Source organism: Motacilla alba, chromosome 20, assembly GCF_015832195.1.
Source record: "Motacilla alba alba isolate MOTALB_02 chromosome 20, Motacilla_alba_V1.0_pri, whole genome shotgun sequence".
Lineage (NCBI taxonomy): Eukaryota > Metazoa > Chordata > Aves > Passeriformes > Motacillidae > Motacilla > Motacilla alba.
Genome location: NC_052035.1, coordinates 6,283,212 through 6,308,271, shown reverse-complemented (window position 1 = coordinate 6,308,271; position 25,060 = coordinate 6,283,212). Strand labels below are relative to the sequence as shown.

At 43.5% G+C, this 25,060-nt stretch overlaps 1 protein-coding gene across 2 annotated transcripts in view; it reads left to right on the top strand.

Moving 5' to 3' along the window:
• Positions 1 to 24,737, top strand: part of STK4 (serine/threonine kinase 4) — a 47,668-nt gene extending 22,931 nt beyond the window's left edge. For both annotated transcript variants that reach the window (XM_038158833.1, XM_038158832.1), the window contains 2 exons: positions 391 to 548; positions 21,687 to 24,737. In XM_038158833.1, the coding sequence (XP_038014761.1) occupies positions 391 to 548; positions 21,687 to 21,845 (317 nt within the window). In that variant the 3' untranslated portion in view covers positions 21,846 to 24,737. The remainder of the gene's footprint in view (positions 1 to 390; positions 549 to 21,686) is intronic.
• The last annotated feature ends 323 nt before the right edge of the window (positions 24,738 to 25,060 follow it).

Here is a 25,060-nt window from a genome sequence, read left to right as displayed (position 1 = left end):
TGCTGCTTTTGCAGTGCCTGGAGCCTGGCTGGGATGGAGGAGCCCAGCCTGTCTGGCCAGCAGCTGCTCAGCTCGGGTGTTCAGTGCGTGCAGTTGTTACCTGGAGTGTGCTGGCAGGGATGGATTGCAGGTCCAGAGGCCAAGGCCTCCAGCACTGTAATCACTTCTGTGCTGGGCTTTCAGCTTTCCTTCTCCACTTCTCTCCCTGTGCCGTCAGGTTTATGATGGAAAAGCTGCTGAAAAATAGTATTTTAGCAAGTACTTTAGCAGTACTGTGTGATTTAGTGTGTGCTAAAAAAATAAAATCACTCCTGGGTATGATGTAGGGCTGTATAACCAAAATTGTATTTTTCAAAACAACTATTTTTTTCTGATTTTTAATACTTCCAGGGAGGGATGAAACAATGCAGCCAGCCAGACCATCATTCCTGGAATACTTTGAACAGAAGGAGAAGGAGAATCAAATCAATAGCTTTGGGAAAAATGTTTCTGGCCAGACAAAAAATTCATCTGATTGGAAAGTACCACAGGATGGAGACTACGAATTTGTAAGTCTATACTTTGAAATTCAATCAGTGTGACAATCTTTAAGAATTTTAGTCAGCTGCCATAAGATTATTTCTTGTTTTGACAGACTAATGGAAACTTGAGGAGGTTCTAATTGCTAATGCATTTGGATGGGGCATTTTGAGAAACTGGTTTTCTTTATGTATTTCTCAGTAATCATAGCCAGTCATTATCTGTAAACGTTCCTTGTTTAAAAGCAAACAAAGGAACAAAAAAGCCTGAGGACATGAAGGTATAAGCTGTCTTGCTTTACTTCCCCATTATGCATTTAAAATTTAAAAAAAATAATTCCAGATGGCAGTTGGAAAATGCAAATCCTCAGTGTCTAGTGTTTGACAAAGAACAGTGTTAGAACTATTGAATTTCCTTGTTTTTCTCAAGCTTTGGCACTGGATTTTTGTTTTATTATACAAACATCAAGCTTGTCTTCATTTCTCTTTTCAAATCCTTTTTTCATTCTTCCTTCCTAAGGCTGACGTGCTCAGAAGTTTCAGGAACTTTTCAGAAGTTCAAAGAAAGACCTATTATTCATAAACTTGATTTAATTGTGTGTGTGTGTGTGAGGATGTAAAATTTCACGTTTGATTTCAAAAAGCCAGAAGATTCTGAGCTTTGCTCCCTCCTCGTTTTTCTGCAGTGATCTCTCACTGTGAGCACTTTTTGCCCTCTCAGTGCCTGCTTGTGCTGCCCGTGGTTCAGCTGGGGATATTCACTCCCCAAACTGCGCAAAGCAAATTCCCTCCGCTGTTCACAACTGAGGAGATGCCTCCCTTCCAGGCTGGAATAACAGCTGGAGCTTTTCACTCTCTTTCTGTAGATTGTATGGATTTACTGCTGTTATTTTGTTCTCTTTGCTCCTGCTTTTCTTATTTTCTTGTTCAGGCTGCAAAGAGTAGCTGAGGGGACCTCCTGCATTCCCTCCCTCGTAGCCCTTTGCACTATTAACTCTGTTATCTTTGGTCTCAAGGCATAAAGCCGCTGCATAAATGTGTTTTGTGCAAAAATAAGGCTCAAGCTGCCTGTGTCTCACAGGGCCTGGGCCCAACACACGATTCCAGTCCAGTCAGATACTTCATTTATCTCATTCACCTCGTGCTGTCCCTTAATTGAATGATAAACAATTGTTTTTTAATGAGTGGCATTTCCCAGGAGACATGAGCTGCTTCAGAGTCTTTTGTAGTCTGCAGGGGATGGCCCAGGGGGGAATTTCCTGTAATTATTTTACTTTCTGATTTGGTTGATAACCAGTTTAGCAGTGGATTTCCTCCGAGTGGGATGTGCTCCCCTGGGTGCTGCAGGTGCAGGGCACACCCAGCCAGCACAGGCAACCCCAGCAAAGGTCGCTGCCTTTCCAGCAAGCAGGACCCACAAATGTTTTTAGAACATGAAAAGCAACCCTTGCGACATGTGTGACCCTGTTTACTGATTAGTACTGCGGTATTGCCATGTGCACAGATTCCCACTGTGCTGGAAGCAACGAAAGTGAGCAATAAATCAGCCTTTGGGTCACCTTTGTGAAGTAATCTGTGGAAATTTCACTTCCCAGCTCTGTGTGTTTCTCTAGTTCAGTTGTGAATCAATGTACCAGCCTGCCTTGCATATAAATTTTGGAACAGAGTTACTTTTTTTCCTGTAGGATGAGAAAATTGCTTGAAAGCAGCCTTAATAAATAATGTGGGTGTTTTTATTGCCTTTATCTGAGGGTTAGTACAAGCTCACGTTGTATAATGTAGTCAAAGACTTAAAATCATGTATTTTTCCCATTTGGCTAAAAATTGATTGATTTGATGACTATCTATGGGTAAAAGTCATGCTTATTAATGATTTATTAATTGAAAGCATCAATGTAATAAGCACTGTGGAATAAGAAAGGCATTAATCAGTTGTATCCAGTACATCTGTCCTAGACCTGCCTGCAGCTATAACTTCTGCCTTGCCAAAGTAGGCAGGTTTGAGCAGCCTTTTTCTACAGTTTGCAGCATTCCAAGTAGAGATGAGATCAGTGAGATGCCTGGTAAATCTTTGTTCCTCTGGGCCTTAAGAAATGATTGAAATATTATTGCTTTCTGCTACTGCAGACTAGATAAATATGCCTTCTCTCCTTTTCTGTGTTCCTCTCCCTCCTGTGTGACTAGCACCTGGAGTCTCCTGTCCTCCAAAACCAAAAAAAAAAGCAATATTAAATTACAAAAGATTTTTATTCTTTTTTTGCCTGTGGCAAAACCATTTGACCTTTTCTTGACTAACATTGTTGTTCTGAAGCAGGCAAATAAGACACTATTTATATCACAATGGCAATGTCACATTAGATGAGGGTTAGATTGAGTCAACCCCATCCACTGCAGAGCTGAAAACCCAGAGATCCTCTTCTGAAAGGTGATTAACTCCATTCCTCCTGACTGGGATGCTCTGGCTGTGTTCTGGTTGTGGTCAGAGATGGCATTAATCCAGAGTATTTCCAGCCTTGGATTTCTGAGGTGGAAGTTGTTATTAAATGATTAGTCAGTGCCTGATGCTGGTAATGTTTATCCCCTCTCATGTTTGAGCAAGGATCTTTTCAGCCCTGTTTGAATGTGAACAATATTTTCAACAACATTATGATTTATTTAGCATGGGGAGAAAAATACTAATTATGGGCAAAAATTCTTGCTTTTAGGAAGAACATAAACTCTAGCAGAGATTGCTGCAGGGGTAGGCTGATAATAGGCAGGCTGCATTGTATGGATAATTCCTAATTGCCATAATCAGATCTCAAAATTTTTGTAGTTGCATTTCATCTTGCCAATGAACATTAGTCACATGCTGTTGCACAGACTTAATTATGCTAGAAGATTTGTTTAGACAATGCCCTACATTTTTTCACTTTAATCTTTCAGTAGTACTGTGACATATAGGAAAATTAGTTGTGTAGTGTTTCCTGCCCTTAGACACAACAAATCCTTTACTTACTCCTATTTTAAAAGCCTTTTAACTGCTGTGAGCACGTCAGTATTCTAATATCACTTGTGGTTAAAGTACAATCACTTGTTTTTATTCTGGCCCTGCTTGAAAGGCCCTCAGTGTTGCCAAACCCATTGTAGCACATATTTGTGGATCAGCCAGTCACGAATGTTTGGTATTACATCAGTAATCCTTTCATTGAAAGCCTGTTTTGTTAGCAAATTAGCAGGTGCCAGCCACTCCTGGCTTATGGGAGCTTTGACAGCACTGAAACCTTTTCAGTTTTATTCCATGAGTGTGGTTCCACAGGCAAAGTTCAGTGGCAGTTGGGCCCTAGTCAGTCTCAAATTTTGGGTTTTTTTAGTACCTGTAGTGTTGAGCTTAGGTTTTGCTGCAATTCTCAGTCATATTTTTTTCATTTATCAGTGAATTTTTGCTGTCCTAGGGGCTTGTTTTGGATGTGAAGTCAAGTAGGACATGAACTTGTAACAGAGATCAGGGCAAGAGTACTGCAGGACATCAAGTCTTGATGGAATTGGAGCTGTTTGCTCCAAGGCTTTCTTTGATTCCAGCACCTGTGGATCTGCCAACCATCCCTTGCCTTGTGAGGCTGCCTGTTGAGAGCTGAATTGGTGCAGACACCTCCCTGGCTCTGTGGCTGCTCTCTGTGCTGCCCTGCAGAGCGGCAGGAGGGAGCTGGGCTGCTGGAGGGAGCACTGCCATTCCCCTGCAGCAGCTCCTGCTTCTCTGCCCTGGCACTCTCCATCCTGCTGGGAAGGAAGATGAAAACCAGAATCAAGGCTTATGTCTCTTACTGAAGAAGTGTGCTGCTTCTTTTGGGAAAACCCTTATTGGCTTGCATCTGCAAGGTCTTGGTGAGTCAGACCTGTTCCCATGCCTGCAATTATCAACAGCCCTGATGTGGGTCCATCCTTCTCTCTCCTTGGCTGAATGGAGAGGATCTGCATTCACAGGTTCTCTCATGGAAGCAGAAACACTTTGGAGCAGAGCTTCTGTCCTTAGGAAAATAAAACTAACATATACTGTCACTGTCATGTTTTCTGAAAATTCCCTTCCCCGGGATTTCTTCTCCTGGGAAGCAGAGAAGCCTCAGAGAAAAATGAAAACAATAATTATCTGATTTGCTTCTCCTGTGTTTTGCTGCTTTGGAATGTGGTTTGGAGATTTTTTTTTTTTTTTTTTATCCAACATGTGAATTGTTTTAACTTAATGACCAATCACTGTCCAGCTGTGTCAGGACTCTGGAAGGAGTCAAGAGTTTTTTCATTATCATTCTTGTTAAGCCTTCTGTCTGTATCCTTTCTCTATTCTTTAGTATAGTTTTAGAATAGCATAATATAATATAATATAATATACAGTATAATATGATATAATATACAATATAATATACAGTATAATATAATATAATATACAGTATAATATAATATACAGTATAATATAATATAATATAATATAATATAATATAATATAATATAATATAATATAATATAATATAATATAATATAATATACAATATAATATAATATAATATTTGCCTTCTAAGAACATGGAGTTAGATTCTCAATTCCTCCTTCGTCCTGGGGACCCAGAAAATACCACAATATGCCCAGGAGAATGTCAGGCTTTGCAGAAGTGGAAGGAGGAGAGGTGGCCAGTTTGTCAGATTTCTGTGGAGGGTGGCAGTTGCCATGGCCTTTGGTCACAGTGTCACCACCCTGCAGCCTGCTGGGAGTGAAGCTGTGTTTCAGCCCTGTGTCCGTGCTGGGAGTGCCATTCTCTGGGCTGGCTCATCCTTTTAGCTCCCTCTGAGCAGTGTCAGCTGGCTGCTGATGGGAATGCCTTTGGACAGGAGAGATTGCTGTGATTTCCCTGCATTCCAAAGCAGCCTGCATCACTTCTCAGTGCACAGCGGCATCTGTTTCCCTGCTGCTGGGGAGGGCTGTCCTGCAAGCCACAGAGCTGTGGCTTAGCAAATGTTTCCAGGGTGAAACAAAGAAGGATGAGCAGGAGGTGTTAATTGCTTTAATTGGGAGGAAGAATACAAGAGCTCATCAGCTGCCCCTTCTTCCAGGGCTGCCCTGGCAGAGCCCCCAGACACAAGGAACAGTCCTGGTCCACGCACCCTGCCTGTCAGAGAAGGAGCTTCAGTGAGCTGTGGGATCACACCCAGCTCTTCCCCACTGTTGATCTCTTCCCAGTTGTTTCTCCTGCTGCTTCCAAAGAGCTCAGGCCACAAACTGCTGTCCATGTGTGACTTCTCTGTGGAATGTGCTCCTTAAAATGGACCACTGTTAAAATGAGACATCTTCATTTCAGAAGTGTCTGTACACTGCTTACCATGGCCTCTGGCTCCGTGTGCTTACCCTGAGTCCTGCCCAGGACTCCTTGGAGCTGGAAGCTGTAGGAGTTGGATGCTGGCTCACCAAGCCAGTGGTCTGACGAGTGGTTGAAGCAAAACATCAAAGAAACTCTTAAAATTTAATTAGGTCCAGCTTCTAAAAGTGTATTTCCATCTTTTGGAGATCTTAAATTGCAAGAGTTGGTATCACAACTGCAGTCTCCTTCAAATAGCTGAATAATTGTATGTCCATTTATGATTATTTGAAAGGAAACTGATATTTTCTCTGTCTGTAAGCAGCTTCTGGCCAGGGCTTTTAACAGCCCCTGCTTAGATTTTTCTTTTTTTACAAGTATAATATAGATAAAAGCAACCTTCCCCTTCCCTGAGTGAAGATGTAATTATTTTTCTTGAAGTAGTAAAGAAAAATAAAATTTTCTGTTTACTGGAGACAGTGATTGATTATGGTGATCTGACTTGGGATATTCTGTTATTATTCACATCCTCATTTCTGTGCTTTTATTTAGTAGTCCAAAACGTTACATTGGAAACAGATTTTATAAATAAATAAATAAATAAACCCACTTCTGATATCTTTACCAGCAAAAAAGGGAAGTGTGTTGGTCTAATGGTGCCTTCAGCTTGTTTAGCCTGAACAAGAGGCTGTTTGTTTGCAGTGAAAACAAGAATCTGTTTCCTTCTGGTTAGACAGATTAGGTATTGGTGTGAAAGCACAAGATTGGAGTTGCTGAGAAGTGTACAGAAAGCTGAATTCTTTCAGAGCAGGGCTTCCAGAGCACTAGCACCATGGTATCTTGTTTATATGTATTTGATTCTGTGTTTTAGGGTAGACAGCAGCCTGCAGATCAGAGCCTGCTTGTGTGTGTCAGGAGTGCTCCGGGCAGGCAGGACCCAGCCAGAGGGGTGGCAGGGGGCTGGAATCCAGGGAGGATGCCCTGGGAGCACCAGGTGCTGCTCAGCCTGGCACAGCCCCAGGGGCACCCCAGGGGCAGGGGCTGCAGCTCCTGCTGCTCCCCTCGCCCCCAGAGCAGCTGCAGGGAGCGGGGCCATGGCTCAGCACAGCTCGGTGCCTCTCCCAGCCCTGCTGGCAATGGCTGCACGCTGGAACCATCTGTTTCTTCCACTGCCAGTGATTTATGGGGAGGAACTGTTGGAGGGCAGGTGATTTATTGCTTATCAATAACAGTAAACACACGCTGCTTTACAATGACCAGAGTCTCTAATTTATTGCATTCTGTCTGTGGAGGTGTCATTTGTCTTGTGAACAGCTCCTCGTCTGCCAGTACCTGGAACATTCAACGGCTTTGGTTTCTCTGAACATCCATTTGGATAGCATTTGTTAGCAATCTAATATTGATGCTTTATAGCTTTACTACCTTTTGTCCTTTTAAAAGTTCAATCGATTAAAAACTTGAGAGTATTTTCTGTGCAGTTGCCAGCTTTGAAAATGATGGCAGACTGAATAATTGGCTCTTATTTTGTTGGAATTGGTCTTTGGGTCTTTGCTAGCAGTAGGAAGAAGGCATGCTGAGGATGCAGGGTTAAGGCAGATGCTAGGAATACTTGCATTGTATGGGAAAGCTGCTGCTGTGTGACTTTTTATAATTGATCATTTTATAGTGTTTCCTGACTTTGCTGTGATCCTCTTAGGTTTATCTTCTTTTTACTTCTGCCTTTTAAGCAGCTTGGTGAAGGTGTCAGATGCAGGCCTCTGCACTAAGCTTTCTGTTTCTCCTTTCTCCCAGACAAATTACTCAAGTGAGTAATTTGAGTTGGTTACTGAGACACCAGAAAGTCTGCTTGGACAGCAGCAAAAAAAAAAAAAAGCTGTGTTAGAGTGTGCACATTTGTAGGTCATTTAAATGGCATCACTGAAAATCAAATAATCTTGTGACTTCTATGAAATTATTATGAAACTTAGTTTATATTCTTTATTTTCTAAGAGAGCTAGTTTCTCTGACTCTTGTGTGGTGAATGAAGATTGATTGTTCAAAAAATTTGTCTGAATCCATATAGTTTTGTGTAGAAGAATAAAAAAGTTTGGTTAAAGTAGAGCATTTTTCAATAACATATTTCGAAGACCAAACACTTAGAGTGAATCTTCAGGGATTTCTCTGTCCAAGTGTTTCTTCCCTTCATCTATCATGAACTCTTCTTTTTCCCAGTGGTGACTGGAATAAAAATTACTTCTCAGGCACTGACTTCTTCCAATAGCCTTACTTTGAACATGAAGTGAACTTATTTGCTGGGGCATTCATCAGTTTGGGAGATAAAGGCAGATCTGGGATGGCTGATTGATATCTCTGTCCCGGCACTATGGAACTAGGGCAGCTTCCTGGCTGGGAAGCAAGAAAACTTGAGGTACTTGTTTCTGCTGTGCTGGATCTAAAATAAAGATTTCTTTCTGTGGGAGAGCATTAAGGCTACTTTTTTTTTTTTTTTCCTTTTTGTAAGAAGGAGGGAAACAAACATGAATAAAAGGACTGTTTTTATGACAACAGGAGGCAGTCCAGGATAGACAATTATTAACTTTCAAACCCAAATTGTACCCCCATGGTATCTCCTGCTTACTGAGGAGGATCTTGAGTGTATTGCTTAGATGTAGTTCCACTGTGAAGTATGATTTATAAAGAGAGACAGGTTTTCCTGATGTTTTATTCATTGGTTTTAAATGTCACCTGTCTTGATTCATAACACTGACATTCCTTGAATGGATTTCCTTTTTTTTTTTCTCTTCAGCCATCTGCCAAGAATTTTTAAAGCTCTGTTAATTGTTTATTTCTCTTTTAAGCATTACCTTTCCAGCACATTTAGTATGTTCTTCCCAGCAAATACTTTTAACTTGTGACATCTTTATTAAGGACAAATGGTTCATTCTGTCACCTTGTTGTCAAACAATCTTTTTAAAAATAAGCCCAGGAGCAGCTTGCTTCTCTCTTTTATTGTTTTAAGTAGACTTGAATCTTCTGTAACATTTGCATGAGGAAGACACTCTGAACCTCCCTGCAAACCTCACTGGATTTGTGGCTGTGTCAAACCACCAGTGTGATTCACAGCAAGTTCTGCGCACGTAGGTTTGATAAACCTTTCCAAATTCCCTTCATAACAACAACAGCAAAAGAAGAATATACCACATTTGTTTTAAAAATTTGTTAGCAATATTTAAAATTGAAAAAGGTACTTCAGAGACATGACTCTTGTCTGTGCTGGGGAAGAGAATAGATTCCTGCTCTCTCCCATTTGGTAACAGGGTCATTGCTCACCACCTGCTTTCACTTTGGTGCAAACTGACATTGATTGCAAAGCACTTACTGCCACAACTTGCTGTCAAATTTTCATTTTTTGCTATATTTTTGTATATAGCAGGCCTTCTGTGACATGAGGCTTTTAGATGAAACCTGCAGCGAGTGGGAAGTAAAATGAGTTGCTGTAGTTTGTTGCTTAGGTCATAGCCCTTAATGGAGACTGAAATAATGTAACCTGAAATCGACTTCATATCAGAGTGCTCAGACTTGTAAATTCAATGTCCTAGACTATCTTGGAGGCCCCTTGCCTACTGTAGATTTAATCTGCTAAGACATTGACTGAAAGTTTTGCAGATGAGCTAAGTAACTAAAAGAATTCCATCCTGGGTCTGTGATTATTGGGTTTGTTCCACTGCTGCTGCGGGGTTAAGGTCAGGCTGCAACCTGCATTTCTGCTTTGGGAGAAAGGGGAGAGGAATTGGTAGCTGAAGGTGTGATGCTGGAAAAATGCCCTCTGACCACACTGAATTCTTTAGAAAACCTGTTTGAGCCTTGTTGTGCCTTGAGATCTGTTTTCAGGGCTGGATGTGTTCTTGGCACAGCATCTCCCTTAAAGAAAGAACACTGCTGCTGAAACAAGATCTATTTGAAATGCTGCTGAAATCTTCTTCCAGCTCATCTGTCAGTGCAAATGTTTGCAAAGGGTAATGTAGCTTAAAAAGACAAGCTTGTCCAGGTTTTTCTCATCTGTACCAAAAAGGGCTCCTTTTGGAGACTCTTTGCATGGAGAGCCTATTATAGCTGCTCTGGGTTGCCTGTGGGGGATGGAGTCTGGACCATCTGGAGGAGTCAGGGCATGAAGCCTCCATCAGGCTCTGTGAACACTTTGCAGTGGGCAGGGTCTCACCTGGACAAGTGCCTGAAATGATGAACTGTGAGAGGAGCAAAGTTACCTCAGCTCTGACTGCTGGACCTGGTGCATTTGACCTTGTGCAGCCACTCTTGTGTTCCTTTAAAACCTGCAGGAACAGGGAGGCATTGCTTTTTGCCAGAGTAACTGCTGTGTGTGTGCAACCTTGGGGAGTCTTAGAGCAGATATTGGGGTGAAATCCTTCCCGGGGAGGCCCTGGCACAGAGTGCCCAGAGAAGCTGTGGCTGCCCCTGGATCCCTGGAAGAGTCCAAGGCCAGGCTGGACAGGGTTCAGAGCCACCTGGGGTAGTGGAAGGTGTCAAGGTGTCCCTGCCCATGTGATCCTCCCATGGCAATGGATGAGCTTTAAGGTCCCTTTCCACCCAAACCATTTTATGATTCATAATCAAAGATTTCACCTTCAGGAAGAGGGAGAAAGAGCAGCTTAATACATATAGACTGGTACAGTCTAAAAGGAATATTATTCAAGAATGAAGTGTTTCATTCCTTCTTTTGTGTCCTGCCATCATGCAGGATGGTTATAAATGGATACCCAAGTAATAGTGAACAACTGGGGAAACCTTTCCTGGTGAATTGTGCAGGTTAATTCAAGACAGATTTTGTGGAGATGGTTCACTTGGGGACTGTCCCAAAAAATATTTGCCTCTTAAACACATGCCCCTGGTTTTAAAGACAACTGCATGGACATGTAGCTATTTTTCCAGAATGCCCTGGAAATCTCTGTAGTTCAGTCTTTCCTCAGAAAGCTTTTAATTCTCCTTCCTGTCTTCTTTGCATTCAAGTTGCAGCTGCTTCCTCCTTTCCCTGAGTGAAACAGGGGAGGCAGAGCAGCCCTGGACCAGGGTTTTGTAATAAGCCTCACTTTTGGGTAGACAGTGTGGGGTCTTCCTGAACACAAACCCCTTTCAGCACCTCTCCTGGAGCTGGAAATAAAATGGGAGACTAAGACTCAAAAATGTTTGTTGAATAAAGTTTAATACTCTCAAGATAAATAGGCCCAAGTTATTTAAAGCTATAGTGGCTGCTTGCCATGGATGATGTTGTCTGAAGCCTTTGAAACTGAAACTGTGTGTTATAAGCCTTCACTGTGCCTTGCAGATTTGAGTGTGTGAAGTCTTCAGATGTGTTAATGATGCTTCTTACCCCACATCATTAATAAAGGCTGTATTCAAGTACTGATTTAGTGTTAATCAATTGGTTACCACTTCAGTTACATTTGTGTTTCATACTGAGAAATGTTGTATGAATTAATCACTCTGAGTTCAGGTATTCTTACCTCTTCAGTTGTTCTGCTTCATTCAGGATAAGTGATCCTGAATGAAGAAATTAATTGTTAATCCTTCAGCAAGTAGGGCCCTTAGGAGCAAGGGAGAGAGAGGTGAAAGGTACCTGGAACTGGAAAGGAGCTCCTTTATGGACACATGTACCCTTCCTAGAAGAGCTTTGTTAAACCTTTCCTATTGTAAAAAATTTTTGTTTGATTTAAAGGAATCAGCATTTTCTGACAGATTGCTCTTCGTAAAAAAAAAAAGAAAAAAAAAAAGGAGAAAAACCCCACGTTGGTCAGCTCTGTACTTTATAGCTGAGTTGTGCAGCTAGCCAGATCTTCATGGCCTAATGACATGATTTACTTTAGCATGTTCAGAGGTATTTTTGTATTCTTACTTAAGAAAATTAAATCGTAATCACTTAGAGAAGGAAAAAAAACCTGCTGTTTTTATTTAATCAAACCTCTGGCAAGCAAGTGCTTTTTAAAAGCAAACGGTGCTCTTTTTTTTTTTTTTCTTTTTTTTTTTTCTTGCTTGCTTGTCCAGACAGGCTGACCTTTTAGCTTGGTTTGTAATTCAGTTACTGAAAAAAGAATAGCAGTGAGATAACTTGTCTTTGTGGTTACAGGATTAGGCAGCCACTTTCTAAGTTCCTAAAGGATTTCAAGGTTTGGACTTCTTGAAGTTCAGTGCTGCAGAGTAACACTGACACCATTTGTCATTCCCTTTGTTTACACTGAGTGTGCACAGGACTTGGATGATTTTGGAAGCGAATGGGGCTATTCACACTCACAATTGACACTAAGGCTAAAAAAAGGGAATTCGAGCTTAGAAGATTAAAATTAATTGCTCTTTTTTTAAAAAGCTGTATTTTTAAATGATCACTCAGCACTCATATCAGCAAGTACACCTTTGGATGGGTTTTCTTCCTTAGTCCTTCAGGACGATGCTGAGGGTAGTAACAGCTTGCAGAGCTTCCATGGCTGAGCTTCCAAAACTTCCCTGAGCCTTGTAAGCATTACAGCAGGGATTAGTGAAGAGCAGTTCTTGGCTAGGAGCAGCCCAGGGTTGCCAGTGCTGTTGATCCAGGCTGTGGCATTCCCACAGCTCTGTCAGGGTAGCCAGGGGGAATGGGATGTTTGCTGTGATCCTCTGAAACTGGGAATTTCCTGATACCTTGCTGTCTCAGTTTGGAAAGACAGGTGTGTGCTAAGGAAGGCAGGAGCCTCCCCTGAGATGGAAAATGTAAACTCTCTCCCTCTGAATTGTTATAAATTTGAACTTCAGGGGCTCTCAGGCAAAAATATGGGAGCAGGAATAACAGTTCTTTATTAGGGAAGAAAATAAAAAAATAAAATAAACAATGCAGTAAATCAAAACAACACTGACAGAGTCAGATCACAACCTGACACCCTGTTGGTCAGGGTACTGGCAGCAGTCCCATTGGAATTGTGGCTGCAGCCCTCCTGGAGTGTCAGGGGTGGTTCTGGTGGAGCACAGATCCTGTAGGAAAGGGTGTAGTCTTCCTCTGAAGATCCAGTGGAAGAGGCAGCTGTTCCTCTGGGAATCCAGTGAAGCTGCTCTGCTGTCCCAAAATCTCAGGTTGTATCCAGGTAGGAATGTTTGCAATCTCAGATTGTATCCAGGTAGGAATGTTTGAAATCTCAGATTGTATCCAGGTAGGAATGTTTGAAATCTCAGATTGTATCCAGGTAGGAATGTTTGAAATCTCAGATTGTATCCAGGTAGGAATGTTTGAAATCTCAGATTGTATCCAGGTAGGAATGTTTGAAATCTCAGATTGTATCCAGGTAGGAATGCTTGGCTCCTCCCCTGGATGGAGCATCTCCCCGTGGGATGATGGAATTTTATCAGCCATGCAGGGACACTCAGTGGCCATGGACAGAAGAGATCTCCTGGAGGGAGGATTGGATTATGGAAGAGATAAGGAAAACTGCCCAGTTAACAGAAGAGAACTGCCCCACCTCTGACAGGTGGCAAGTAGAATACACATTGCCTTGCCATCTGGGACACTTGCCAACAGCAGGGCTGCTCTCTGGTTCCTAAAGGCTTTCAAGGAATTGGGGAAAACGTCCAAAGTGTGGGGAGGGTGGTGAGGCAGAGGTGCCTCTGAGCTGGTGAGGAGCAGTTGTGTGTCCAGGGTGTGTGTGTCTTTTCCAGAGCAGCCACAGGAATGGGCTGCTCAAGGTGGGATTGAGAAATTGCTGGACCAGCAGGATTAAACATTATGGGTGTAAATGTAGCCTGAAATAAGATACAGTGGAGTAGCAGAGCTGTGGCAGTTCTTGCTGGAGAAGAGCAGTGGCCTCAGCAGGCACTGGTGAGACCCCAGCAGTGGAATGGTGCTGGAACAGAGGGGCAGCTGCCCCGGGAGCTGGGATCCTGTGCCTGCTTGGGACAAGCCTTGCTCAGGATGCCAGGCTGGGGAGACAGGTCTTGGCAGCTGTCATTCCTGCACAGGCAGTTCCCAGTTTAGACATGATCTTCCCAGTGTGGCTGGCAAGGAGAAGGGTGGCACACATGGCCCTCCAGGAATTCTGTAGAGATGGCACAGATACCACGGTCTGGTGTCGTGAGCCTTTGTTTTAATCAAGTAAGCAGAGCTACATGGAAAATTACCTGGGATTCTTACTGGCATCATAACAATAAGGTGCTTCACTTTCAGTAGCTCCACATCTGTGCGTGTGAGGTAGAGCCACCCCAAACACTTCCCTTGAGAGGGTCCCCTCTGATACAACTCTCTGTTAAGATGCACTTTCCAGTTCAGCTGGGGATCAAAAGCTCAGTGTGTGGTGGTGTCCATCTTTTCTTCCACAAAAGTGATGCTGTGATTGCACTTCAGTATTTACCTGGCTGAAGCTGACTTGGCCTCTGGGCCATCTGATGATCTCATTGAGAGTGTTTCTTTGTGGAAAGCCATCTGCTGCTCAGGGAGGGGGCCTGAGGAGAGTCTCCAGATGTGCACTGATCCCAGCTCCTGCTCTCTTTCTTTGGGCAGTTGTAGCTGCAGTGCTCTTTTGGCTGGTGCTGGATGCTGCAGCCCATGATGTGTTTTGCCAGTATATTGCCTAAATAATTAAGGTGCTTTAAAAGCAGAAGCTTGTGCTGCTGAGACTTATTTTTCAAATCTTTTGAAAGATTAATATCTGTATTTTTAATCTTGCATGAAATCCCACAATGAGTGCATTTCATCCACTGCTTTCATAACAGTGAGAAACTTCACTGACATGCTGATGCTAAAAGGGAGGAAAAGCAAGATAATTAGTGCTTGTGTAGGCACAAGGGCTTGTTCTGATTTACTGCAGCCCCTCTGTAGCATGGCTGCTGGACAGATCTGTGAAGCTGTAGGGACCTGATGGATGAGGAGAAATGGTCAGAAAGTGCCAGTAGGTCCTTGTGTCCTTTGCATTGCCAACTTAAAGTGAATAAATAGTTAATGCCTGCTCATACATTACATCAAGGCTTTCTTGTGCTGGAAACGTAAACGAGAACGAGGCACTTAATTTTTAGAGCAGTGATTGAAAATATGCCAAGTGATATTGAGGCAGCATTTCAGGAAAAATGCTATGGGAAAAAATGGCATGCTATTCCAACACCAATTTATATCACCATCTTCAAGATCTAAAGTCTGGAGCACTGCTGAGCCTGAGAAATTACCTTACTACAATTTAATTTTGGCCGGAGAAATTGAGGACTTTTTTTTTTCTGGTTTAAAAAAAGTGCATAGTACTTTTGAGTAATCTGTGTCCTCAGAGTATATTTGATGTGAGCATTTAATGGATACCTTGTTTAACCAGTCTTTCAAGTTACAGAAAGCTAATTCCAGGATAATCTCAGCTCTTACTCTTGTCAGAGCTCCCACTGATGACTCCCTGGGTTCTGACACCCTCCCTGGCTCGTGCTCTCTGTGGCACCACTGCAGTCCTGCAGCTCAGGCTGAGCTCTGCCCCAAGGTGGCTGCTGCAAACAGCCCCAGCCAGTGGCACTGATGGGAGAGCTCTTCCCAAAAATAAAACTCTGCTTGAGGAGGTGATAGCAGAAAGTTGAGGTGGACTCATCAAACTGATCTGCAGGGCTGTGGAGTAGGAGGTGTCACTGTGCCCTTGGTTTTATCAGCAGGAAGAGTCGGGGTGCCCTCATCACTCTCCCAGCTCCTGAAAGGTGCCTGTGCTCAGTGGGGCTGGGCTCTGTCTCCAGGCAGCACTGACAGAAGCAGAGCACACAGCCTCCAGCTGCACCAAGGGAAACACAGGCTGGATAGCAGGAAAAAGTGTTTTCCAGAAAGGGTGATAAAGTTCTGGCATGGCTGCCCGGGGAGGTGGTGGAGTCCCCATCCCTGGGTGTGTTTAACACAGCCTGGATGTGGCACTGGGTGCCAGGGTTTACTGAGGTGTTGCTGGGTTGGACTCCATGATCTTGAGGGTCTCTTCCAACCTGGTCATTCTGTGAATTCTGTGACACAGTCTCAAGCTGCACCAAGGGAAATACAGGGAATGCAAGGAAAATTACTCTGAAAAAAACCCATTGATTTCAGATGAGTAAATCTTGATAGCCTTGGTGATGGCCAAGGTCAAGTGAAGCAAGGGTTTAATTATTCTCTTCTGTGAAGAGCCTCCCTTCCTAAAGGACACCTGAACATTTAATTCAATTTGCAGGAATTGTTTTATACTTGTCTCATATGTAGCCACTTCTGCTGTCGAGTGTGATCATCAACAGCCTCCCCTGGGGGGCTTCCACACACCTGTAGTCCCAGTTGGTTGTGCTGGTTTTGTTTTTCCAGCGCAGACTGTTGCTACTGTGTTCCTGTGGTTGTGCTGTTCATTATTTCTAACAGCAAATTCCTATTTGGCATTTAATGTTTAGCATAGCTTGGGTAACTTGATTTGGGTAAAACCCCTTCTCAAGCCACACTTAGAGTTTGCCTGTCTAAATACACACAAAAATTGATTGATGTGCTCCCTGCTGATGGGATTGATGAGCTTTATGGGGGGCTTTGATCACTGGGTATGCAGTCAAGAACTGTTAGATTGCAGCATAAAACTAGGCTTAAAAGGAAACTATAACAATAAAAGCTGTGCTAAATAGACAATTAATTTGTTTTTCCTTAGCTCCCATCAAGCTTGTATCTTTTCTACTAAGAATTTATTTCCCTGTGTAGCGTGGGAAGCTGCAATTTTATTACTTCTGTATTTTAGTCTTCAAACTCCCACTGCCCCTTATGAAGTGATAATTGCCCAAGCCAGTTTTTCTAAAGGCTATATAAAACTTAAAAGTTTGACATCAAGTTATGTTGAGCAGTAAATGCCACCTGGAATCTCTGGGTGAAAGGCAGGCAGAGCAATTGCTGCAGCTGGGTGTTTTCTTCCTAAAAAGCCACAGGCTCTTGGTAGCAGTGGGAGGATATTCGGAAAACACCCTGAGCATGTGGAAGACAAGTGTTCAAAGTCACAGGAGTTATGGTAGAGGAATATCTCTGGAGGGCTAAGGAAGAGGAGAACAACTTCCTAATTTTATTTGTAGGATTGGTTGTAGTAGCAAGGCTTGAAAATATTCTCTTTCTGAAAAACTGTTCACATGCTTTCAGCGGGAGGAAAGTAACTTCATCTCACCAGTGTCATACATGCTCCAATTTTAGTTCCAGAAGTCAGGCTCTATCTGCACATTTGAAAAGTGATGGTAGAAAAATTGAACCCCCCACCCCAGAGGATGGAGGGTTCCTGTTTGGCACAAGCCTCAGGGCTTCAAAGACAGTATTTAACAGCAAAGCCCAGATAGCTTGAAACCTTGCAGACATGCAAAGAAAGGGCTTTGTGCTAAATGCAGGGGTCAAATGCAGTGTCAGTGAGTAAAAAGAAAGTTTCAGGAGGAACATGTTTTCCACTTGCCCCAAGATAATATTTTTTGATTCCTATGCAGGCAGTGAACTGAGCTTGGCCAAAATTCTTTGTTGGGAGGGAAATGAGTGAAAGCTGCTGGGAAACAGCTCATTTTTGTTTGATGCTCATAATTCATGCAGCAAGGAGATTTGGCTGGCAGTGGTTTTGCCAGAGGAGCAGATAAGAATGATGGCTGAAGTGACTCAGGGGTCACTGGATGACTGCATTTATGTCAGTAGTGCAGGCTGGGCCAGGCAGTGGTGACCTTGTGCTGCTCAAGGGCTCTTGAGGGACCAGAGAATGTGCCAAGTCCCACACTGGGCAAGGTGCAGACCTTGCTGTAGCAAACCAGCACGGCTGCTCCTCGCTGTGAGGGCTGTGGCTACTAAGAGGACTGTGAGCAATTATTTGCATCAGCTTCTAATTCAAAAAGTTTTCACCATTTGGGGTTTTTGTTTGGTTTTTGTGGGGATGGGGCAGAGGCTGAGTTAATTCTCTAGGCTTTGTGTTTTACAACAGATTTTTTTGTTTGTTTGTTTTATGTGAAACAGAAATTGGCATGGTGGCAGAGTTTTGGGCTGTGTCCTGCTTGGGACAGAGCAGCAGAGGTGTAAAGTTCAGACCGTGGTGCCCTTGAATGCCAAGCCTGTGGCTGTGTCTGCAGAGAGCTTGTACTTATTCTCCTTTTCCTGCTTAGGCTTATTTACATTCAGTAGAATATCATGTTGCTGTGACACTTTACCTGACTGTAAGAAATGCAAGTGGAGGGTTTTTCCCCCTGTTTTTAAAATGCTGATTTGAAAGAACTGCAACTCAGAAGCAGTTTGCTGAGTTGAACATTATTCAGTGGGGTAGTTGTCTGCAAATCTGTCAGAAATGCTGACAAAGGAATGTCATGAATAGCTTACAAATCTTCTCCTTGAGGAAGAAATTGTATTCCAAATGATCTGTTCCTGATTTGTCCATCACTACTGCGTAGGCTTGAAAAGGCTGTAGGTTATGTCCTTCCACAGGATATAATTATGTATGTCCTTCTGAATTATACAGTAGAAATCATCAGCATGTTAAAACAAGATGTTGCTGTCAGTGGTGTCTAAAAACAAAGAGCATCCAACAGGGTGAGAGGCTTTCAGATTAAGCACCTTTGGCATATGCCTTCAGCTGGGCATTTCTACAGAGTTGAGATCATTCTCAAAACCTCAAGTAAAAATACAACTGTTAATCAAATGGTTAAAAATTAGCTTTCTCAACATACAGGCTTCCTGGAAGAGTTTCATGTGCTGCCTCCTCACCATTTTGATAGATTTGTTTGGCCAACCTTAGAATAAGTATTTTTTATCCAGCTTTACATTTGAAATGAGATTCCTTCCTTTAAAGTTTGTCTTAGGTATTTGATCAGCGTGGACAAAAATAGATAGCTTTTACAGAGACAGTTAGACTTCTTAGAGGAGAGGAAATGCTGAGAAGTGAGGAGAGGAATGGGACTGAGCCCGTGGCTAAAATCAGCTCTAATTGCAGCTGCTCAGTGCTGAGACTTTACCCTGAGTAGCTGTCTGTCATGAGATGCTGTCCTTGTCCTTCTTGTCTTATTTTGCTCCTGGCATTTCTCTAAGAGAATAATGTCAGTGTCCCAGGAGTGCAGAAACAGATATACTGGAGTCTAAAACTTCATTTCTGGGAGAGAGCCTGTCTGTGGCATTGCCTTACAGTGAAATGCCAGGCAGCAAAGTGAAATGGAGGCCATCACATTTGGAACAGTCTGGGTTTTTTTCCTTCCAAAGATGTGTGTGTGAGTGGAAGGACAGGCTGAGCATTGCCCAGGCCGGGTCCCCGGGCTCTTGCTGTCGCAGCAGGAGCAGAGGGCTGGGTGTCCCTGCTCTGCGTGGCTCCTGTGGCTCCCACTGGGGACCTGCCAGTCTCCCAGCAGCTCATCTGGGCTCAGCAGTCACCTCCTGCACCTTGCAGCAACATTGCCCTTTGTCTTCTCCACCCCTTCCAGGAGTAGTGTGGCATTCACACACAGTGTGCCATTATTCCAGATGAAAGCTCTGTGAGTCGTTCGTGCTCACTGACACAGCTCTGCACACAGGCTGCTCCTGTGCTCCCAGGTTCCTGGGCACATGGACTTGCCTCCCTTCCTTCTCCCAGCCTCCCTGCTGTGTTTGAGCCGTGATCAGCTCCGTGAGCAGCCGCTGTGCTCCGTGTCACACAGGTAGCCCGCTTCCAGTTGGTTCATATTCAAATAAATCTGTGGGCTTTGCCCACTCCAGACTTAGCTGTGCTCCAGCATCTTCCACACTGTTCAGCCATCTGTCCTGGCAAGCACAGTCCCAGGAATTGTCAAAGCTGCTGTGTCCCTTGGCAAGCAGCTCTTAGACTTTGCAGGAAGACTTGGTGTGTCGGTGTGCACGGAGGATGTCCCCTGATGCTCCATCCTGTTCAAGGACAGCTGTAGGGCAGTGTTTTCTTACAGCCACGTGTTCTGGGGAGCCCGTCGCTGTACATCTGCTCTGCCTGCTCAGGCACTTTGTTTCTGGCTCTGAGCAGCACCCGGGCACTTCAGCAGGATGGCAGAGAAGGCTCAAAGGGCATCTCTGGAAGATTGCAGCCCTAGGGCAATTTCTCACATCTAACAGTGGGCTTACACCTTGAGCAAGGTGGTTTAGATTTGTTCCAATACTCTCTTTAAGCAGTCCAGCACTGGGAGAGGTGGAGCTGCTTAGTATATGTATTCAGTACTTGTATTAATATTTTCTTCTGTTTTGCATTTTTATTTGACTTTTCAATTCCCTAGACTGTGAGGAAGTGGAATGTTGAATAATTACCTGCTCCTTAATAAATTAGTGTGAAAAGGCAACTGGTGCCATGCATCAACTTAAACTGCTGCCTGTTAAAGTTGCATTAATGTGTATAAATAATATATATCTTTGTGGAGGAAGTGCTTTGTCTTTCTAATGAACAGTTGCCTGATTGGAAAGGCTGAAGTACTGTATACCCTGGGCAGAAAGGTTGTTTCATGTGTGCCTGGATTATTAAAATGGATTAGTGATCTTGAAACAGCAACTAGGAAAGATCCTGTTTAGCATAATATGCTAAAGAACTTCAAAAGACATGGGGAGAAATTAAGTAGCAGGTGACTTTGTGATTTAGGGACTGGTCTCTCTTCCACCTCAGGAAAAGGCATAAGGAGTTCCATACCTTAGTTTTAAAGAGTGATGCAAACTGCCATTAAACATTCATTTGTTGCCTTTTAGTAGGCAGCAAACATTTCACTTCGTGTTTTGGTTCAGAAATGGCTTGAAGAATAATCGTGACAGCTGATTAATTAACAGCTAAACTAGGACAGCCCCACTTGCAGGAAAATAAAGATAAGTTACTTAATTATGACATTTGTTGAAAACAAAAAAAAAAAAATTGACAGTTCTTTGTGCACAAGAAAGAACCCAAATTATTTTGCATATTCTTAGCATCCTCAGCAGGTGCTTAGTGATAGCAGGTGCTGCACAGTCATTTCTGTCCTTCTGGAGTGCCTGTAAAACAGTCTCTCCTGTGGTCACTTGGTCTTGGATGGCGAAAGGACTGGTGCTTAAATAAACATTTGAAGCACTTCCAGTGTCCATATTTTTAACATTATACTAAAATCCTGCCTGTTGCACCAGTTACAATATTATAACATTACATAAAGGCTGTAGCTGTGGACAGTCTAGACTGTCCCAGGCCACGCTTGGCATCTGTAATCGCAGAGCAAAACTTTCCTGTGCCAGTTCTTGGCAAATTGCCACCAAGCAAAAGACAGCCAATTAAACAAAGGTCAGGCAGAGAGAGGGAATTCAGAGAGAGGGAGCTTGTCCAGATGAGCCTGACATCTTCACGTGTACAGGAAAATACAAATTGTACTCGCATATTTTATCAGTACCAGGCTGACCCAAAGTGTGTGTGTGTCTGTGCTCTGGGATTTCTGGTGTAGCAGAGTCTGAATTCCTCACCGTGACTGAGATTCAGCCTGATTGTACATATTGCCTATTTTTTTTCACATGCAGCTTTTGTCAATGATACTTTTTTCTTCCTGTTCCCTATGTCTCCTTTAGTCCTTTAGCATAAGGAGGTTTAGTTGCAAGGAACAGGGAGGAGAAGAGAACTTTGCTTTCCTTCCATCTCAGTGCAGCATTTCTGTGAAGCATTAGAAAAGCAACTCCATGGGGGAAACGTTTCACTGGTTGGTTGTGTGCTCACACTGCCAGCAACCAGAGCAAGTAATGTACCTGTGAAATGAGCAGAAGCAGTAAGCTGAGGCTCCCACCACTCTCACTGAGGGCAGCAGCCTGGAGCAGAGCTCGTGGTGCCTTTCCCTGCTGGAAGATGCTCTGTGGCCGTCAGAGCAGCAGCAGGATCCCTGCAGGTGGGCGGGTGGCGCTTGCACTGATGCCAGTGTCTGTTCCTCTTTTGTCTCCCTGCTAGCTGAAGTCTTGGAGCGTGGATGAGCTTCAGAAGAGGCTCTCTGCCCTGGACCCCATGATGGAGCAGGAGATCGAGGAGATTCGCCAGAAGTACCAGTCCAAGCGGCAGCCCATCCTCGACGCCATCGAGGCCAAGAAGCGGCGGCAGCAGAACTTCTGAGCCACGGGCAGAACCTTCTTCCACCCTCAAACAATCAGCCCCTTGCTTTTATGACTACTGAACAGATTGATTTCTATTGAAATATGCTAGCAAAATAGAGGGCAATACTTCTGCTCGTTTATTTTTCCATAGCACCTTTGTGAACTCAGGAATGCCATCATGTGGAAAATCCTGATCGTATGTTTTAATGTTAGACATGTATTTAAAACGTAATTCCAAAAGAGTTCTGTTACTGTTTTTAGGAGGATTGTTTTTAAACCAGAGGAACCAGATAGAAATTGGCTAATGAAAGTTGGCTCGCTCTCTTTTCAACTGAACTTTCAGGAGTCTATTTTGGTTTAAGTTAATACAGATGGTTGTCTGTAACAGCTGATTCTTTTGTGGGTTTTTTGTTTTTGTTTTCCTTTGTGAATGCACAGACTCAATTTCAAGCTGTTAACTGTTTCTTCTGTTAAGGTACTGATAAGTTTTAGGTCACTGAAGAGAGCAGGTGAGAACGTGTACAAACTGTTCCAGCCTTTTGAAAGAAACTTAAATCTCAGTTTTTAAAAAGCCTGTAATAAGCCCCATGCCTTACACTGTGTGCTTTAAGCAAGTGTGATATCTTCAAGACCTCAGTTTTGTCCTCGTTTTGTGTACTTCATGAATTTATACGAGTAGATAAAGCATGTTGTGCCTCCATAAGAAATTACATTCTGTAATTTAAAATCCACACCCACTTAAAACCAAAAGCCAGTCAGTGATCTGATACCCCTTTGTCTGTCTGTTTGGAAATGTCCTTCAGCGAGACCCTGCTGAGAATGGAGTGCTGGGAAAAGGAAACAGCGTTTGAATGGGTGGAAGTTGTGTGAACCTCTCTCAGGAATTAGGTACTTCAGCTGTGTCTAAGAGGACTTAAAAATCTCCACAGCTTGTAAAATATTTTATAGGCTTCATTTCAAATTTACATCTTTGGATGCTTGAATAAAAACTTGATTTCGCAATCCTTCACATTTCTGCAAGGTTAGCATATCAGGATAGAGTCAAACTGAAAGTAAAGACTGTTAAATTAACAAAGATGTGCATTTATGGTGGTGGAGCAAAGGCGGAGTTGATCTGGATGAGAAGACAATTACCAATGTCCTGCTGGAAGAGGTTCAGTCTCTTCCAGCTCCTCTGGATGTGTTGTTTTTTTTCCAATTTCCCTGCCATCCTGCCCAGCATAGCTCAATCAGCCACAATGCCCCGAGCGTGTACAATCGCTGTGAGGACGGTGCAATCAGCTCACATCAGAGGAGAGGAAAACAAAGCCTGCTTGCAGGGCAGAGACTGAGCAATGCCTCTGCCCCCTGGGCTCTGACAAGCACAGCTGTTAGTTCTAGGTGTGCCTAGCATATGATGGAACGTTTGGGCAAAGCAAGTGTTTCTACCAATGTTTTTTTTATTTTGTTCTGATAGAGGGAACAGTTTCCACGTCGTGCTCCTGAACTGGGCCTTGGTACATCACCTGGATGATTAAACAGCAGTGTCTCCTGAATCCAATGCTGCTACAGAGGTGATGTGTTTGTTTCGTGTTTCTGTAGGGTCTTGTTTCCCCCCTGCAGCAGGCTCTTGGCTGCTGCTCACGGTTCTGCTCCTCAGCTGTGAAAGGAACCAAGCCATCCTTGCCCTCTGCAGGGCTCCTTGCATGGGTTTGTCTCCGTTTGCTAATGCAGTGGGGTCACAGCTGTCCCTAAGGAAAAGGGAGGCAGTGAGCAGTAGGGTGCTGCAGGAGGACTACATCCTGGGATAGGCAGCAATCTGACAGCCCCAGGGGCTGGGGAACATCCGGGCTCCTGCCCTGCTCATCTGGAATCTGTGCAATAGGCCTTGCCCTAACCATGTCTTTATGATGAGCAATTTTCACGAGCATCCTTTGCATCAAAGAAACTCCTCCAGCTTAGCAGGGAGTTCTCTGGTCAGTGTTGGATCTTGTAGAAGTCACTTGGGTGGATCTGGCACAGCCCCTCTGGTGTGACAGACACGGATCTGTGACATGGCAAATTGTGTGGCGTGGGTCAAGCCTGTTCTGCTGGGAGGATCTTTTCCTCTGCACTGTATAGATAACTGTAGAGATCAGAGGGCATTAGAAACCCCAACTTTAAGGTGAAACATCACGAGGTGGTGTCTATTTACAGAATATGCAACCTGTGACTGCTGTAACTGAATGTAAGCACTCTTGAAATACTCTGCTTTGCTGACGTGATTGTCTTAAAATACAGCAAACGAACCAAAATAGCTAAAACTGGTCCAATGGCTTAACTGTCTTTGAACCTTTCTAAAATGCTTGCAGTGGGTGAGACTTAATGATGTTTCTTGCATTTGGAGCTGTAGTGCAGAGGAATTATTTTCTCCTTCACTGATTTTCAATTTGTTGGAGAAAATATTTCCCTTTTTGGTCCCTTTGTAGAATGTCTGGGAGCACAGAACCTGTTCATTCCTCAGAGTCCTCCAAGCTATGACCAAGGCTGGTACCATAAGGGAAGGATGTTTTAAGCAAAAAACTTGCTTAACTGTGAAGCTGCATTCATGTGCTCCTGGGGCCCATCTGCATTTGGAAAGGGTTCTGGACAAACCATTCTCTTTGCTTCTAAAACCCAGAGATACTGATGGTGTCAGTCATGTGAGACTTAAAAATGTGAAGTTTGTAGCTTTAACTTTTTTTGTAACAAAGAAATTACACTGGCATAAACTGCTGACTTGAAATGCTGTTTTGTAAGATCTGGCTGTTTGTATATAATAGTGTTGGGTCTTTAGTTTGTATATGTCTGGAACAGTAACTTTTATTGCATTCCTCAGTTTGATACAGGAGATTTTGTTTCATCTTTCTCAAATATCTTGCCTTATTTGTTCAAAGGGGCAAATAAACTGTCCCTGCCTGAAAGCATCAGTGTTGTGTCTGATATTTGTGCATTGCAGTACTTGGGGGTGTTGCTGTTTACCAGGACACGTTTTGGCATGATGCACCTCTACTCAGCCAACGTTATGCAACGTTCTGGAGGAGAGCACAGGCTCTCAGGAACACGGGCAGTGAACATGTCAGACACTTGTGTTAAAACTTTACTAATTCTGCAGCTTGGGGTGAGATTGCTGGAGCAGAGGGGCATCTCCATGTGCTGGCAGCTCTGTGTGGTTCAGGAGGTGATGCTCAGGCAGTTCCAGCAGGGAGGAGCACAGGCAGCCCTGCCTGGAGCTCC